The 16705-nt window shown below is 33.4% G+C and overlaps 1 protein-coding gene across 1 annotated transcript; it reads right to left on the bottom strand.

Annotated features, from left to right (window-relative positions):
* Positions 1 to 239: 239 nt before the first annotated feature.
* Positions 240 to 11205, bottom strand: LOC113508736. The gene is made up of 15 exons (XM_026891819.1): positions 11016 to 11205; positions 10520 to 10528; positions 9827 to 9996; positions 8905 to 9094; positions 6747 to 6931; positions 6176 to 6303; positions 5685 to 5742; positions 4740 to 4849; positions 4225 to 4433; positions 4108 to 4152; positions 3669 to 3853; positions 3012 to 3147; positions 2111 to 2273; positions 801 to 977; positions 240 to 288 (listed from the first exon to the last, which is right to left on the bottom strand). The coding sequence occupies exons 1-15, from the start codon at positions 11161 to 11163 to the stop codon at positions 240 to 242; spliced, it is 1962 nt and encodes a 653-aa protein (XP_026747620.1). The 5' UTR covers positions 11164 to 11205.
* Between the last annotated feature and the right edge of the window lie 5500 nt (positions 11206 to 16705).

Genomic DNA, 16705 nt, shown 5'->3' with positions numbered 1-16705 from the left:
AAAACACTAGTACTTAGCTGAAACCGGTTAGACTGGTAGCCGACCCCATCATAGTTGGAAAAAGGCTAGGCCAATGATGATGAAATGATAAGTATTTTTAATTAAGCTTCTACAAAAAAAAAACTACCATAATTACCGCTCAGTTACTTCAATAATAAACTACTCAAATAGAACAACTGCGAATTATAATCAACTAAAGAATTAACTCTACATTGTTTCAACATTGAATAGGCTTTAATCTATTTAAAGTTTAACCCATTCCTGCGGTGGGTCATTTTATACACGTATCTGAAACAAAATTGAAACAATTAATTGAAATCTTTTAATGATAGGTAATTTATCTGCAGCAACATATTATGAAGAAATTATAACTAGTTTTCGTTATAGAAGCACAGAATATAAAACAACTAGCTGTTGCCCGCGACTTCGTCCCCGTGGGTAGAAGATATAAGTTATGATTTATACCTGCCCTGTTTTTTTCACATTTTCCATTGAATTTTCGCTCCTATTAATCGTAGCGTGATGGTTTATAGCCTAAAGCCTTCCTCGATTAATGGACTATTCAACACATTTTTTTTTTTCAATTTGTACCAGTAGTTCCTGAGATTAGCACGTTCAAAGAAACAAACTCTTCAGCTTTATATATTAGTATAGAGTATAGATAAGAGAAACAAACACATCTTAATAATCAAGAAACAATAATTTTCTTAAGCGATCACTTACCATATCATACCAATATAAAAAATGATGATTCACATGAATAAAAAGAACTACATGGCAGACTATCCACAAACCATTACCTTTCAACCATCATAATAATGATAGCAAGTAAGTATCCCCCAGCTAAGAGTATGAAGGCTGGCGCTGCACCGCCCAAAGCGAGGGCCCTTGGAGAACTCCCCGCGCACTTGACTGCGGCTGTCGATGTACGGATCTGAATACACGAGACAACGCCACGCTCTGATAGACGCATTAAACTGGAAGTTAAATAGATATGTATTTGAAGATATAATAAACGTAAAGGATAAATATAAAGTTTATGGTATTGTAATGATAATGAAATTAGTGATACACAGGAAATATTTGCAAATTGATTTTTTAAATAGATCTGGTGAATTGAAATGCATTTCTTATAGAACTATTAATTAATTTTTAGACTACGTTACAAGATTCAGCACTTGAGACCAAAAAACCTATCGAACTGCATTGCATTCTCATTGCCCTTAATAGAAAGGAGGTGAATATGCATGGGTATACTATCTTCACAAAAAAAAGGATTAATCGACTCCCTTGATAACTAAATTAACTTTCCGTTGAATATCAAGAATTACATTCAAAGAACAACAATTTTCGTTGCTATTTATTCAACTATTGTTATATTATACCCAACAGAACTTTGTCCGTAAACTAAAATCTAACAATGGATGTATTCCGCATTATTAATATATCTAAAATGTTGCTCGAATATGGCTTCCATGAAATGTGCAGATAACTTTAGCGATAACAATGATTTATGAGCACATACGTACAAAGTTCTACTCATATTCTATAGTTAAACAATTCTAGTTTAAAGTTTCACAAACTGGATCGTGATATGATTTCTTAACCAGATTTTATTCAACAAAGTTTTTGACTTTGATTACAAAAAAAGTTTAGTAAACAGCAGTCGGTAGTCAGTTATTTCTAATTACTTCTAATATTTGTAGATGAAATTGCTAAAAATATGGAAATCTAGTTGAAAGATTAATAAACAAAAATGAGCCCAAATGTTGGAGATATTTAAAATCGATAGAAATTTGAATTCTAAGACAGAATTAATATATAATATAATAATATACCCTGGGACAACTCACACACGGTTATCTGATCCCAAGCTAAGCAGAGCTTGTGTTATGGTAATCAGACAACTGATAAACTTACTTATATATTTCTAAATACATACATATTATAGATACATTACACCCAGACACCAGAACAAATGATCATGCTCATCACACACGATTTGTCCTGGGGGGGAATCGAACCCACGACCTCCGGTATAGCAGTCAGGGTCGCTAACCACTAGACCAACAGGCCCGTCGAATTATTTAGGTGTAGGTTGGAATGTTACCTCCAATCCAAGAACTCTTTGAAGGGACTGTTCAGCTGAAGAGCAGGATGCAACATCGTCTTCTCCATGGATGACAAGGACCCCATCGCACAAATCTCGGTTTGAGTAAACGTTCTTGATATCAGAGTATTTGCACTATTCACCTCTGCATGGTAAGCATAGCCTGAAATAGTCATTATTCACCAAAATAGTAAATTCATTCTGACGACCGAAAAGTATATTTTGAATAACGCAATCTAATTTTGCAGACTTTTTCGCGGTGTTAAATATTAAAAGTCGGAGCCATTTGGGAATCTATTAAAAGAATCTCATTCATTTGAAATAAGTTTTTTGGATGGATTACACCGCAGGTACTCATTAATTTCCAGCTTTTTGGTTGGTTTCGGTAGAATGACCAGAAAATTGCATTACAAAATGTTTAACAAAAAAAATGTGTAAAATTTTCAGTAGCAAATTTTCCAGTAACGTAACACTGATTTTATTAAAGCCACACCAGCAATTTTTGCATAAATATTTTATATTGGGTTCGAACTATATGGAAACATTTATCTATAGAATCCCAAATTGGAGTTCTGTTATAAATGGAGGTAATTTATAAGGTCCAGCATCGTTTTTCTATGGCGCTAGATTTATTGAAAGGTTGTGTGCAAAAAGTTTGCGAGAATTTTCGGCGTTCAATCCTTTGAGAGTCATTAAATTGTTACGTGTTTAACTAAATTAGAGATTAGGTAATTTTTTAAACGGGGCTAAAAGGCATTGCGACATGGGATCAATGTTCTAGCGAATGCTCCTTTTTTTCCATGAGTTTATTTTAAGAAATTATATTTTTTTTACTCATGTTAGATATTCTTATCAATTTGCATGAACATCATATAAATAAAGGCTGAAAATTCTCCCTTACCTCCTCCTTGCACCATTTTGATCCCTCTAACCAGCGGTTCCACTAACGGCGCATTTTTCTTTTTATTGAACACTTTCTTTTGGCGAATTTCATCTTCGATATGCGCGTGTCTTGGAGAAAAATAGTATTTTGGAGTCTGAAAATGTATGGCACAGGATGCAATTGAATAGTGCCGTTAAGTAAAAGTGGGGTATTGGATCCGACATTCCTTTCTTCTTGGATTAAGTTGTCGTTTCCTAACATTGTGGGTAGAGTTATTTAGAGACGTCTATTGTCAAGAATTAGGGCCAAGGGCATTTGGCTACTTACATTAAAGTTTGTTACTAAACTTCTGCAGATAGTTAATGAAAATGACGCCATAAAAATAGCACATTTTAATGCTGCGGCCACACTAAAGAGAAATCACATTAATTATTGCGATTACGGGCGGTAACCATAGGTGTAGCCACTAGCCACAAATTAACGTGATAATTTTACAACAGCATTAACATTATGCCGTTCAAGTGCTAGGCGGAAGCTCAAGTGGCAGTACATTAAAAAAAAATACGTCATAGTATGACCCTAGCATAAAAAACCAATGCCTATACGAAATTACATACAGTAGTATGTACCCAAAAAATTGCGGCAGCTGGACATAGATTCTATAATGTTTGTTACCTGTAACCACGACCAAGTATATCCGATGTCTTCGTAGATCAGCTCCAGTGGGCTCTCCAGGAGTTCCTTCAATGAGTTAATGGAAGGTGGTGGCCCGTTCAGAAGCCAGCTAACTACAGAACTGGTGTAGTAATTGTATGTCAACACACAGGATAGACCGGTCACGAATATCGTAAGTTTTCGAGCTGGAAAGAAAAATGATGGAAGATTGGATGAAAGAAAGCTATCACTAGCTCTCAACAGAAAGAATATGGAAGGACATAGCGTCTGTATAATTGAGTTACATGCAAGGTGTCCTAAGTTTGGGTGTCTTTGTGTATGTTACTAGAATGATTGTGATACATTCCGCGAGAAAACGATTTTAATTCTTTGTATTGGTAGTCGCTTAAAAAACGTAAGAAGATTTTAAGCCAACAGTCAAATATTAAGTTAAATTTACCTGTTGAAACCCTTCTTCTTCCACCATCATCAATATCTTGAAAAACTGAACAAAAGAAACACATTAGTAATCAAAACAACTGACGCAATATTTAATAAAACGCAAAATGAATCATACATTGCTGGCAAATAGATGCCACGACGGAGAACACAGCATACTGCACCGACGATGGACGTTGTTCCACCAAAGCTGTCAGAAGTAGGATTAGAGCGCATAGTACGGAGACACCGATGACACACCACCAGGCAGCAGGATTCAGGGGTCTTAGGAACTGGTTCTCGAACTTTCCAGGCCCTTTTGATGGTATAAGGTAGTAATATCTGGTTCTGCAAACGTAATGATGCTGATGATTTTGTAGTATATTTTCCCACGTTTTTATACACTCACTTTCTTGTTAATTTGTTTTTCGCTCCGGTTAGATTTCTGCAACTGAATTTTTAGGCTCTTCCCGATAAGCTAGGTGGCTGAAATTTTCAGGACAACTTCAGACCCGATGACAATGCAATTAAAAACTATAAAAACGACTGGATCCATTTCGATAAAATTTGAATGGAGTGACATATAAAACCGTGGGTGTTTAGATTTTTTAAATCTATTGATTATTTGAAATGTATAAACTTTTCAAAACTCACTCAATAGACGTGAGAGGTGTGTTCAGGAAACCGCATCTGTTTATTATTGTGTAAGGTCGGATGACCGGTGATATATCTTGTTCTCGATAATATACTGAGTTGGATACTACCTAAAATAAAACTTCAATCAATAAACTCAGCCTATATCATAAGTAAAAAAAATGGGTGAAATAAAAAAAAAGTTTTAGTGTATTTTAAAAAGGAGTTCCTATCTCTATTGGCATTTTGTTTTACGTTTTATTCACTTAAATATATGGAAATGACATCCCTTTTAAATACGAAATTTGAATTTCTACTTGTCCTTATCACTCTAACACATTTGACCGACTTCATCAGCCTGTCTGAAAATGACGCTTTCCTATGCGGGCTGTACTTGTTCTAGAATACCGCGTACAGCAGTAAAGGCTCATTTAGACCCATCGAGAAATATTGTACGATAATATTTCACTTTTAATACCGACTCTCTTTGTTTAAATAAGCCTTAACACTTGTCAGAATAGTATTGGCTGAAAGACCATAAACGAGTGGTGAGATCCAAAATTAAACTTTATGAGGTGCTCGATCAAAATAATCATCATCATTTTTCATTACGCTCAATAAGATGTAAGCCACGCTTTTAGGTTCCGTACTCAAAAGGTAAAAACGAAACCTTGTTAGTAAGGCTTCGTTCATAGCTAGACAATCAAAATTTTCACAATTTATGTATTCCTCTTGCCGTTATAATAACAAATAAACAATAAGAAGAGAGGTTAAGCAATGATTGGTACCTTCATCAATTCGAAGGGCGGCCATTTTATTTGAAAATTTTATTTATTTAGCCTTTCTGTGAGAAACCTCGGTATCTCAAGTGCGGATCGCACTTGACCGGTATTACTCTCAATGCGTCTAAACGGGGGTTAATATTGGAGTAGGGTGCGACACCGTTTTATTATGAAGAAAACTTACCCTAGAGCTATTTTTTTCATACGTGCCGACCCATCGATCCGTTATTGTGTGAACGTACCTATAATATAAAGTGCGAATAAAGTAGTTGTTACTGAATTTTCGGGATATTTAAAGATCTGGAAGAATTTCCTTTTTATTCTGGCGTGGCAAATTTCATATAAATATGAAATCCTAGTTTCTTTTCTGATAAACTATCAAATTTTCCTTTTTTTCGTGTGGTTGGACTGCGTGTTGGTGCCAGATTGGGAACCGCCTGTATGCCCCTGACATAACAGCAAACCCTTCAAATAAACTCAGGACTGCTGGTTTCCTCTCGATATTTTTATTTACCTTTTTAGCAGTTATAATTACTTGGTAAGATACAATACATAAAAGTATTTTATAATTTAGAGAACATGAGAGTATTTGTGAATCTTATTTTCAGTTAGCTTCTAAATGGAATTCTAAATTATCAAATAGTTACAATAACTTATATATTTTTGAATACTCACCCCATGTTATGTATTTTACCCACGGTATAAAGAATGGCTGTAGAAACATGGGTTATCCTGGCTACACCTGGAACTTCCTGCAGACCATGCAATGACTCCGGGTCAAAATGTTTTGGGGCCGGTTGGATCTGAGTAAACAATTAACATACTAATTAAAAGTCCAAGTAATTTTTTGACAAGATGTCACTGAAATATATGGCTACTCATTGTTAATTTTAGTTCACTTCTCTTGGCAACTTCTCTTTGAGTTAATATAATAAAATATACGGTTTTATCATAATTCTTAAAGCTCTCACGCACTTACCACACGACACTATTACACACTCTACCCTTGTAAATTTTGATTATAGTTTAGTTTCAAAAAACTATTGTGTTCCTTACAACATACGAATATGGATTGAAAGAGACAGGTGGGGTCCAGTCTCTTTCAATCAACACAGGAACCTTAGTGTAGTAAATAATTCTTTATTTATATTTATTTTATTGGTACACTAAAGGATCAACTTTAGAAACACGAGCTCCTTAAATTATCTCATTGTTATATAATTCCAAAAAGCAAAACAATACTCACCACCAAAATTAATCGCATCGATATATTTTGGAAGTCCCATCGCCGATAATATTTATAATCATTTAAATCAGCGTTAAGCTTCAGACCTCGCCTCTCATTCCAGGAGCCAATTTTGTTCACAATTAAATTCCCTCCCTGAATCTTGCCATAGTTGAAGATGTCGTACAAGTTATACCCGAAAATAACTACAAAGAGAATAAACGCTCTTCTTTTAAATTAACACTTAAATATTTATGTTGTAGTCCCTACTAATATCATAAATACGAAAGTAGCTCTGTCTGTCTGTCCGTTTATCTGTCTGTTACGCTTTCACGTCTAACCACTGAACTGATTTTAATGAAATTTGGTACAGAGATAGAGTTGACCTTAAGAAAGAACATAGGATAGTTTTTATCCCGGACTTTTGAAGAGTTCTCTTGGAAACCGACCTGGGCGCGGGCGGAGCCGCGAGCGAACAGCTAGTAATAATTAAAGATAAAATTATAGCGATGCATTTCTTTGTCCTTTTGTCTTCTTGTCTTTTTGTGATCACTGCATTAGTTTCGATCCCACAAGTTTGAAAGACAACCATGAGCATACCAATTAGTATTATAAACGTATCAAGAAAGTTATCCAAGAGCTACCTAGTTTAACATTAACCATTAATACCAATGTTTAACCGACTACAAAGGCAGGAAGTTCACGATTCGTATGTTTTTGATTCTTTTTTGTTTGTTACACTGTTGAAAAGAATCCCATCAAAATTATATAAGTTTAGCTCAGCAATTTTTATTTGAAATCGGCAGCATGACTCTGTTATTAAAAAAAATATATTATTTAGAATAATCTGCTTCAGAATATAAATGTTAGATCAGTACTTAATTAACTTTGTACACCAGTAAAATGTATGAGGATAAAGATAATGGTTCCATTGTCTAAAAAGTCTCTCTCAGATAAAATCTTAAGTCCCACTTTCACACGTCGTTAGTTACTTTTAGATAAGAACGAGTTCTGATAATTAACGTTTTTCTTAATGTTTTACTTAATCCCGACATTTTTTCTGTTTTTGGACCCACGTTTCGGGTTGTAGATAAAATGGCAACTTAAGAAACAATGGAAGTAAAATGATCGAAAGTTAAAGAATGTATAATTGAAACTTAATAGAGCATTGTTCTAACCATCTATGAGTGACAAGTGGTTAGTGGTTCTGACTGCTATATCCACGGTCGTGGGTTCTAGTCCCACACAGGACTAATGTTTGTGTTATGACTACGGGCATTTGTTCTGTATCTGTGTGTAAATGTGTATGTACTTAGAAATATAGAGCAAGTTTTGTGTTCTCTAGTACTCATAAAAAAACCTTTGCTTACTTTGAGACCAGATTTGTGTGAAAGTGGTGAAATATTATTTTATATACCGTACAAATATAAGTTTCATAATCACCAATCGGACCCCAATTTAAATAATTGGATTAAGCAAATTTACAGTAAGACAGCGGATAGTTCGGTATCAGTTTACATAAGATTTATTTCATTAGGTCTGTTAATCCGGGTCTGTTGGGAGGAGTCAGTAATCTCATCGCCTTAAAGGGAGCTTAATCAACCATTGGTTATTGTAATGAAGAATTAATATTTTAGATTCTACGGTAGCGTTTATACCCAGATTGATGGTCTGATCTATTGTTTTATAACCTATAAATATTTATAGGATGTTAAGATTATTTGCTTGATTCGGAATTTCATCGTTTGTTTATCTTTAGTTTAGGTAATATTTAAAATTACATGCATATTCTTTACTTCTTCTTCTTCTATGACTACGATGCGTATGACTGTCTTGTTTCCCAAACATATTTATGGAAAAACATTATAAAATTCGGTAGTTCATTTTTCTAATAATAGAAAATAATATCAACTCTAATTCCGATGATACAGATTAACGTCTAGTTTGCGAATCATCATTCTAACAACGTTTAAATTAATAAATTATACTTATTTTTTTACGTCATCCTAAATAAAGCTAATACACCAAAGACCATTACCAAACCATTTTTCATCACCCTCTCTTAAAAGTTCTAAATTACCTCCTACTCTACATTCATCATCAAACGCGTTCATTTTCACTCTATAAACAACTTTAACCCAATCATTAACACTATCAACAGTTACATCAAATACATTACCATCCGAAGCTAATACAATATCGGCATCGACACTAATATTCAAATTACGTAGCACTTCAATTACGCCGGTATTGCTCTCATCAAACATCGTACTATTGATTCCTGTATTATTATACGGTCCTGGCTCAGCTTTGTCATCGTCAATTATAAGCCATTTGTGTGTGGCATCCAACCGCATGTTTCGGGAAGCCTGGAATTTGTTGGCTAATTTAATATATTTGGAAAATTAAATTTATGAAATTACGGTGTATAGTGATTTCGTTTTAGTATGTCTGAATATGGAAAAAAAACAAGGTTTAATGTTAGTTTAGCGTCTTATGTTATTTAATTTCACTTGATCAATGTAGAGATCGTTACAGGGTCATTAAAGATAGAGACCTCTTTAACAATAGTGTCTAAGATATTATAAAGTAACAATAGCGCTTTTGAAACCTAAAAGTCGTTGCTGAAAAAATAAAAGTCCTCAATTTAATGGATATCGGAGAAGTGAATTAAGTTTTTTTTAAATTTAGTTCCAAGTAACAATGAATCAAGTTTTGAGTGATGGATGACCGGTTTTAGCTTTATCCCTCGCTAAAGGTTTGGATCACGTAGTCGCTTAAAATGAATAAAAATTGGGTATTTCAACGTCACGAAAAATTATTGGAAAGTTATCATAACTAGATTTACTAAAAGTGTTGTTACGTAGTAGATTATGAGACTAAGGTGTATAATTAATATAATTTTTCATTTTCAACTTTCTATTGCAAATTTAACTAGTAAATAAGAAAGCGCATTGATATTTTTTTTTACCACATAAAATTTCATCAATAACATTCGTCAAATTGTCGACACCGCAATAAAAAAACAACAAAACAGATTTAAAATTGCACCTTCGATTAAACAGATAACTTCATTGATTCAATACTTGAGAAACACTTACGAAGTACAGAACATCGTCAGATTTTTCACACTGAGCATCCAAGAACACTCCAAGTTGATGTAATTTCCGGTGCAAACACATCTCGAGTTGGTTCGAGCCGGGTTTATCCAGGGATACCCCCGATACGCCGATTGTTAGGTTCGATGCAATTTTCGAAAATTGTAGCAATGCTTGAAGAAGTAAATAATGTTAAGTACACAATTTCTAACACTATGGACGCATGTCTGAGTAAAGAAATTGGATTGAGTACGTTTCTTTGAGTAATAATATTTGAGAGCATTATTTGGGAGCCGAATTTTTGCAGTAAATTATTATGATGAAAAGTGTTGCAATTATTTATTATACATTGACTGGTTGTAGTTCACACCATCTTCCTCAAAACTACTAGACTAAGTCCTATGTGACTTTAAAAAAAAAAACATTTTTTTGCACACAGTAGTGTCTGGTTTATTTTTATCCTTTTTCAAATGACATATCGAATGTAAAAACGAAAAAAAAGCTCTCGGTTACTGTCCTCAAAGAACATTTTTAGACACCTACACCTACAGACTAGCTTTCCAGATTCTAGTTCAAAATCAACTAACAATAGGCTTAGCAGAGGGTGTGAAATCATGACAGCGCACTTTATATAGTAGGTAGAGCGCTTAATTTTGACAGTTTCCCACAATAATGAAAATCAAGATTAAAATGAACCTGAAACGCCTTTGTAAGGCTGCTTAGTGATGTCGTGACCCTGATCGATGTCTTGGGTCGGGACGTATGATCTTACATTAAACCTGACACGATTTGCCAGTATTGTTCCAGAATCATGTAATATTTAATTATAATGCTTAATATTTCAGGCGTTTAACATGTTAAGGATATCTTATTTTGACTGAAAATAGATGGATATGAATTTAGCTTTTGAATCTTTTTAATTTTGGAAGGGTGTCACATCAATTCGGTTAAAGTTACTGTACTCGAGACCCTGAGATACATTTTTTATTTATATCTATTTTTTTAGGCAATAAAAATATTTTATTTGTAAATAATACAAATGTCTAGTTTCATGAGATAAATCATGGTGACAAACGGAGAGACAGGGAAGTCTTAGGTATAGGTTTTTGCCCTTAGACTACGTACGGAACAAAAATAGACATTAATAACCTTGTCTTTAAGTATAATTTAAATGATAAGTACTTACCATTACTACTTCCACAGGTGAGTAAGCAAATAAACTTGACATCTCTATATTTAAAGTAGTCTGTGGCAAATTCGAAAGTATTTCTGTCAAGCCCTAAAGTTATTAAGGGCAGTGTTAATATCAAAAATACTATATACGACGTCACTATTGGCATTGTGGCTAAATATTTGTGATTAAAAAGAAATATATTGTTCGTTTTTATATTTCTGCAATGTGCGTAGCGACAGCAAAAACTTTTTTACTATTTGGGCTTTTATTTCTGGATATTTTATATTTGAATAGATTTTTTGTGATATTCATTTTTATTTTCTTGTTTATATTCTATACATCAATGAGTTACAAGAGATAAAACTTTGACAAATCTGAATACAAAAAATCTGTCATCATTCTGTAACTATTAGGCACCTTTTTTGTTAGAATTTTTTTTTTGACTGATTTAAGGCAATTGCCAAGCTACATCTTTTTTATTTATGTAATCCAATCTTTTTTCTTTAAGCATTTTCGATAAATCTAGACATCGTATCATAACTTTGCACTATAAAAATCTCAAATCGCTCTTACTGCTTATACAAGTAGAAACCACCAAGAATCTGAAAGCAAGACACATTTCTAACATATTCGGTACCTAGCCGAAATGTAAATCGTTGTTCCAGTCGCGACATCACATATTTTATCATGTTTTCTTAACATTTTGGCGAGCACTGCCACGTCACACACAGACACACAATTTATCATACACATTGACTGCAGGTTTTCTTGGTACTGTGTAGTGACATAATGTAAAACGGTCTAGAATTATGGTTAAGCGTTTGCATTTTTATGTAAAGTGTGTGATTTTGTATTCAAATAAATACAAAAAGGGAATGCCGTAGTTATTCATAGTCTCAATCTCTATGAGAATTAGATTATAAGCGACAACGATGATCGAATGGCTCAAATCACATGTGGAATTCAAATCATGTGACGTATTGAGAAAGTATGCCAGTTTATATCATTTTGAGCATTTTTATCAACTTATTAAATAATATTCTCCTATACAAGAATAAACCCGTTCAAGTCAGACTACCATTACTGGGGGTTCCGTAAGTAGACAGAAGAAAAAGATTTTGGTTAGGTTTAAAATAAATTTGTGCGCACTACCTCTAACAGTTGCTTACTCTTGATTTTATTTTCACATTTTAAAGTTATTCAGAAACTATGTGTTATTAAAAATTAACTTTTCTGGCTATCACGGTTCTTGAAATATACTTGGTGACAGACAGACTGACAGCGGAGCTTTAGAAGGACTTCGTTTATTCTATTTGGATACGGAACCTTAAATCTAACTGTTTTAAGAACAAAACCTCCTTTTTTTAATGCCCAAATAACAATATAAATATTCTAGTCATAAACAGATTACATTTGCCAAACATTATAACCAAATGCAATTAAGAGCCGTTAGCGAATTTCGAAAACATTAAAATTAATAGTAGGTATCTATTGAATCAAACCCCATTGCCAATACACGAAGACAATGGAAAATCGTGCTTTTGATACGGAGCGGTGCTGGAATTACACCGGCCTTTGAGAGCTCCGATTGAATTCGTAATTATTCGTGCATCTCCGGAAATTTCGCGTGCACTGGATATTGCAGTCATTTGATTATACTCCGAACCAATTTGTTCTGTATAGATTCGGTTCTAAGGCTGTAAAGGTTTGAGTAGATCTCGTGGACGAATCTGAAGTATTTCAGCTGTGTGAGAGATTGAAAGATTGTGTGGAATTTATTTGGATTTAACCGGTTTTAATTGAAATTTTCTTTTAATAATCAAATAATATATTCTGCGCATGTAAAAAAAATGAATTTTAATTTTAGAAGCGCAAAATATAATAATACCTACTCTGCCTGTTATCTCTCATAGATGTAAAGTTCTCGGAAACTGCTCGATATGTTCTTATAATATTTTGTTTGCATATTGGGTAGGTTTGAGAATCGGAAAATATTTATTCTTTACGCACCTATTTTTTTTTTAATCGTATATTTTTTTTGCCATGCCATCATTGCTGGTTTATCTAGTATGTTTTAATGAAAATATTGAATCTTTGTGAACTTTACATTATTCCGCTTAGGCTTTTTTTGTTGACGGTACGTATTGAATACTCAATTCATCAGATGGACGTGAAAATAGTTGAATGATATCAATTGTGTTGTCAATTTCTACGACATTGCTTTCTTTGATAACGTAGGCTGAACAATTTTCATAATTGCATCGTTTGATGAAAAATTCCATTTGATATTATACTTTTCATGTTTGGATTCTTCACTGAATTGCAAAAACAAAAGCTTTTTAAAATGTACGTGCTAAGTTTCACTTGTACAACCATGCGCAAAAGCGAATATATATGTCGCTGTTGTTAACTGTTTATAGTTATTTTTTATGGCTAAAAAAGGAATTGTTTATTTAAAAAAGACCGAGTGCAATAAATATTAATCATGAACCGACCTCTGCCGTAGGTCTTATACTAAAATCAACAAGAAAACAGCATTTTTTACGATGTTTATACATCGTTGAAAATATCTTAGAAAGACAATCTTTCAACATAAATTAAAATGAAATCCTCTTATGCTAATAACTGAATATTTTATTTGCTTTCCACAATGTTCTCGTATAAAGATTACAAAAACGAAACCAATTCAAATTGTAATCAACTCTGGGAGGCTCATAGTATAACGAAAAAAAAAAACATAAACAACCACTTCTGACGCTGACTGTACAACAATTTGTTTAATGAAACATGCAGGTGGAGTTCGCGACTGTAGGGATATTTTCTTTTGAGATTGTTCCGAGTTTGAAAGCTCGAGTGGTATTTGAAACATGTGTACTCGTCGATAGCACGGGATCAATTGTGAATAGTTTTCAAAATACCGATTCATTGGCGAATGCATTGTTATGCTCTAGTGTAGGGTGGATATGTGAGTGAAAATTTTGGGACCATGTCCTAAATTGATTTCAAAATTTCGCAGAATAAGTTGGTATAGATTTGAATGTGCTGGCGTAGTGTTACAACAAATAATGTACTATTTTTTATAAATAGTAATATGAACCCTTTGATATAACAAAGTGTTAACACTTGTAAGTCTTTTGGTAAAAATTTATAGTTTCCGATTTATTTTTTTCATTGGAAAAGGAATTTTCAGTCAGTCTTTTTTTGAAACAACTGCTTTTTAGGTGCTAATCGATATTCTCATTTCAGTAATTACTAAAAAATAATATGATGTCTCCGCCCCGTACAAAATTTAAAAAAGACTGTATCCATTTTAGTATCGAACAAATAACAAGCTCACACAAAACTATTCCTTTACATATCCCATAGAATACGTCATTATTGGCCACAACATCGGCAGCGCTGCTGTAGCCGAAAACATTCCCTCTGTAATTGGATGAGTTTCAGCAGATTTCCCGCGCTCCACGCTACCCGCGCCATGCCAAACGTCATTACACATTTTCTTTTAAACGAACGTTTAGAGAGAGCACTAGTAAATAAATAAATAAATAAATAAATTTGGAAAAAAGGTTTTACTTTAAAAATGGTTTAGAAAGATCAATTGCAAAATTCCAGTAGGTAAGATTTCTTTTCGAGTAGTTTTAATAAAAAGAAAATTAGGTAAACCGGCTTTTCTGTAAATAATTTGTGTATATAAGTTCTTGTTATATTAAGATGTAAAGTAATGGATACTATTGTTTGTTCACTAATGAGTATACTTGATGTTATGTATAATACATAATTATAAAACTCTACAAAACTGAAGAACTAGCTTCAAAAACTATAACTTAATAAATTTTATTCAGTAACGTATTATTTCCATCCCTAATATCATTTTTTAGCGAAACGCTATCAAAACTAAGTATTCCATTAGATCTATCTTAACTAAAGGGCAAACTAAATAAATGAATTTCAATTGGATTACAATATGACCATATACGTTTTAGGATGTATACAGAAACTCCAAAAACGCACAATCATCATCATTACAGCCAGAAACAAAAGCAAACCCAGTCATATACCCAACAGCAAACTGAATTAATACCCACACAAGTATTCTCACACACAAGGATATCCAAAGTGGCCTGGAAGTTTGGAAGCCATTAAAATTATGACACTGCAATAATTCAAGGGAGGAAATGTCACAGAAATAGCTGACGGTATAAGGGACCCGGTCTCTACCTGATACTCAGCGAGTCACGAAGATTACAATGCTGTGGAGACGGTGGCTATTAACGGAAGATAAGGTAGAGGGATGCATTGTTTGTGAAGCTATTATGTTTATTAATAAGCTGTTTCTATTAATAGAAGTGAATTGATGTTAGTTTTGCTGAAGTAGAGTTGGTTTTAAATTGTCTTGAGTATTGCAACACAACTTTTTGGAAGTAGAACCCTAGGAATACTATGCTGTATTTCCGTCAGAAACCAGGCTGTATGTCATGAACTTATGATAGCTAGACAGTAGATTTTTTTACAGATAATGTATTTTAGTTGCCGCTTTCAAACTAAATGAAGAAAATAAAAATGAAGTGGAATTAAACGAAACTTGGTAAACCACTTTTCTTTACTTTTGTTTTATTTTCTTTACCTGACCTGTGATCTGCTGGTTTTATTTATATTAATATGATTACTTTTGAAATAGATTCAATTGAGTACCTTATATTACATTAATCTTTCATTCATTTCCCTTATTATTCTTATATGAGTTCAAAACAGCTACATGTCTTCCTTTAACACTAATATAAACAATACTTTCACGCTTCGTAGCTCGGTAGGCAGCCGAAATAAATCTGAAGAATGCTGACCTCTCGGCCTCCGTAATGTTGACGTTAGTTTTACACGCCTCTGTAATTCACTGGCTGTCGGATCACTGTTCCACGTTCATGTTTCCCTTTTAATATCTGAGGTTATAATATAAACAATGGTTAAATTAAAGAGTGTTAAGGTGAGATATGCAAATGTGTTTTTATTTTCGTTTATTTTCTCCAGTTAAGCATTTAATTATATATCTGGATGATAAAAGTGTTAATGCCATTCAGATTTTAATGAATATTGGGAATAATTTTATTTCTTTCAGCAAACATATATAAATAGATCAAATTAAATAGAACTTATGTTTGTCACTGCTAATTATAAATTTTGCTCGATCATTACGTCATAAGCCCTCCTTCCGACGACCTCCGTGGTCGAGTGGCGTACGCACCGGTTTCAAGGTGTCGCTAGCTCTGAGGTCCCAGGTTCGATCCCCGGTCGGGTCATGGTAAGAATTCTTATTTCTACATTGTCTCGGGTCTGGGTGTTTGTGGTACCTTCGTTGTATCTGAATTCGAAAACACAAGTGCTTACGCAACTTACTTTGGGTTCAGAACAATGTATGTGATGTTGTCCGCATTTATTTATTATTTATTTATTCTTTAACTAACTTAACTTTTATTTGTAGGAAAAAGCCAAACATACGCGTGTATTTTTTTCTTATCTGTCTAACTTGGTCCAGTCGTGACCCTCACTATAGACTAGAAAAAAATTAAAACTTATATTTATTCTTTTTTTGTTTTCTTATTAATACTTTCAATATAGGAACACCTTAAATATACGTAATATTACATTGTTATAGTAGGGAACGTAGGAAAACTACAGTGATGTTTCTAAAGTTTCTGTTCTGTTACATTCTG

Source organism: Trichoplusia ni, chromosome 3 (assembly GCF_003590095.1).
Source record: "Trichoplusia ni isolate ovarian cell line Hi5 chromosome 3, tn1, whole genome shotgun sequence".
NCBI classification, from domain to species: Eukaryota; Metazoa; Arthropoda; class Insecta; order Lepidoptera; family Noctuidae; genus Trichoplusia; species Trichoplusia ni.
The sequence above is the reverse complement of the archived record's forward strand: the minus strand, read 5'-3'. Positions and strand labels throughout refer to the sequence as shown.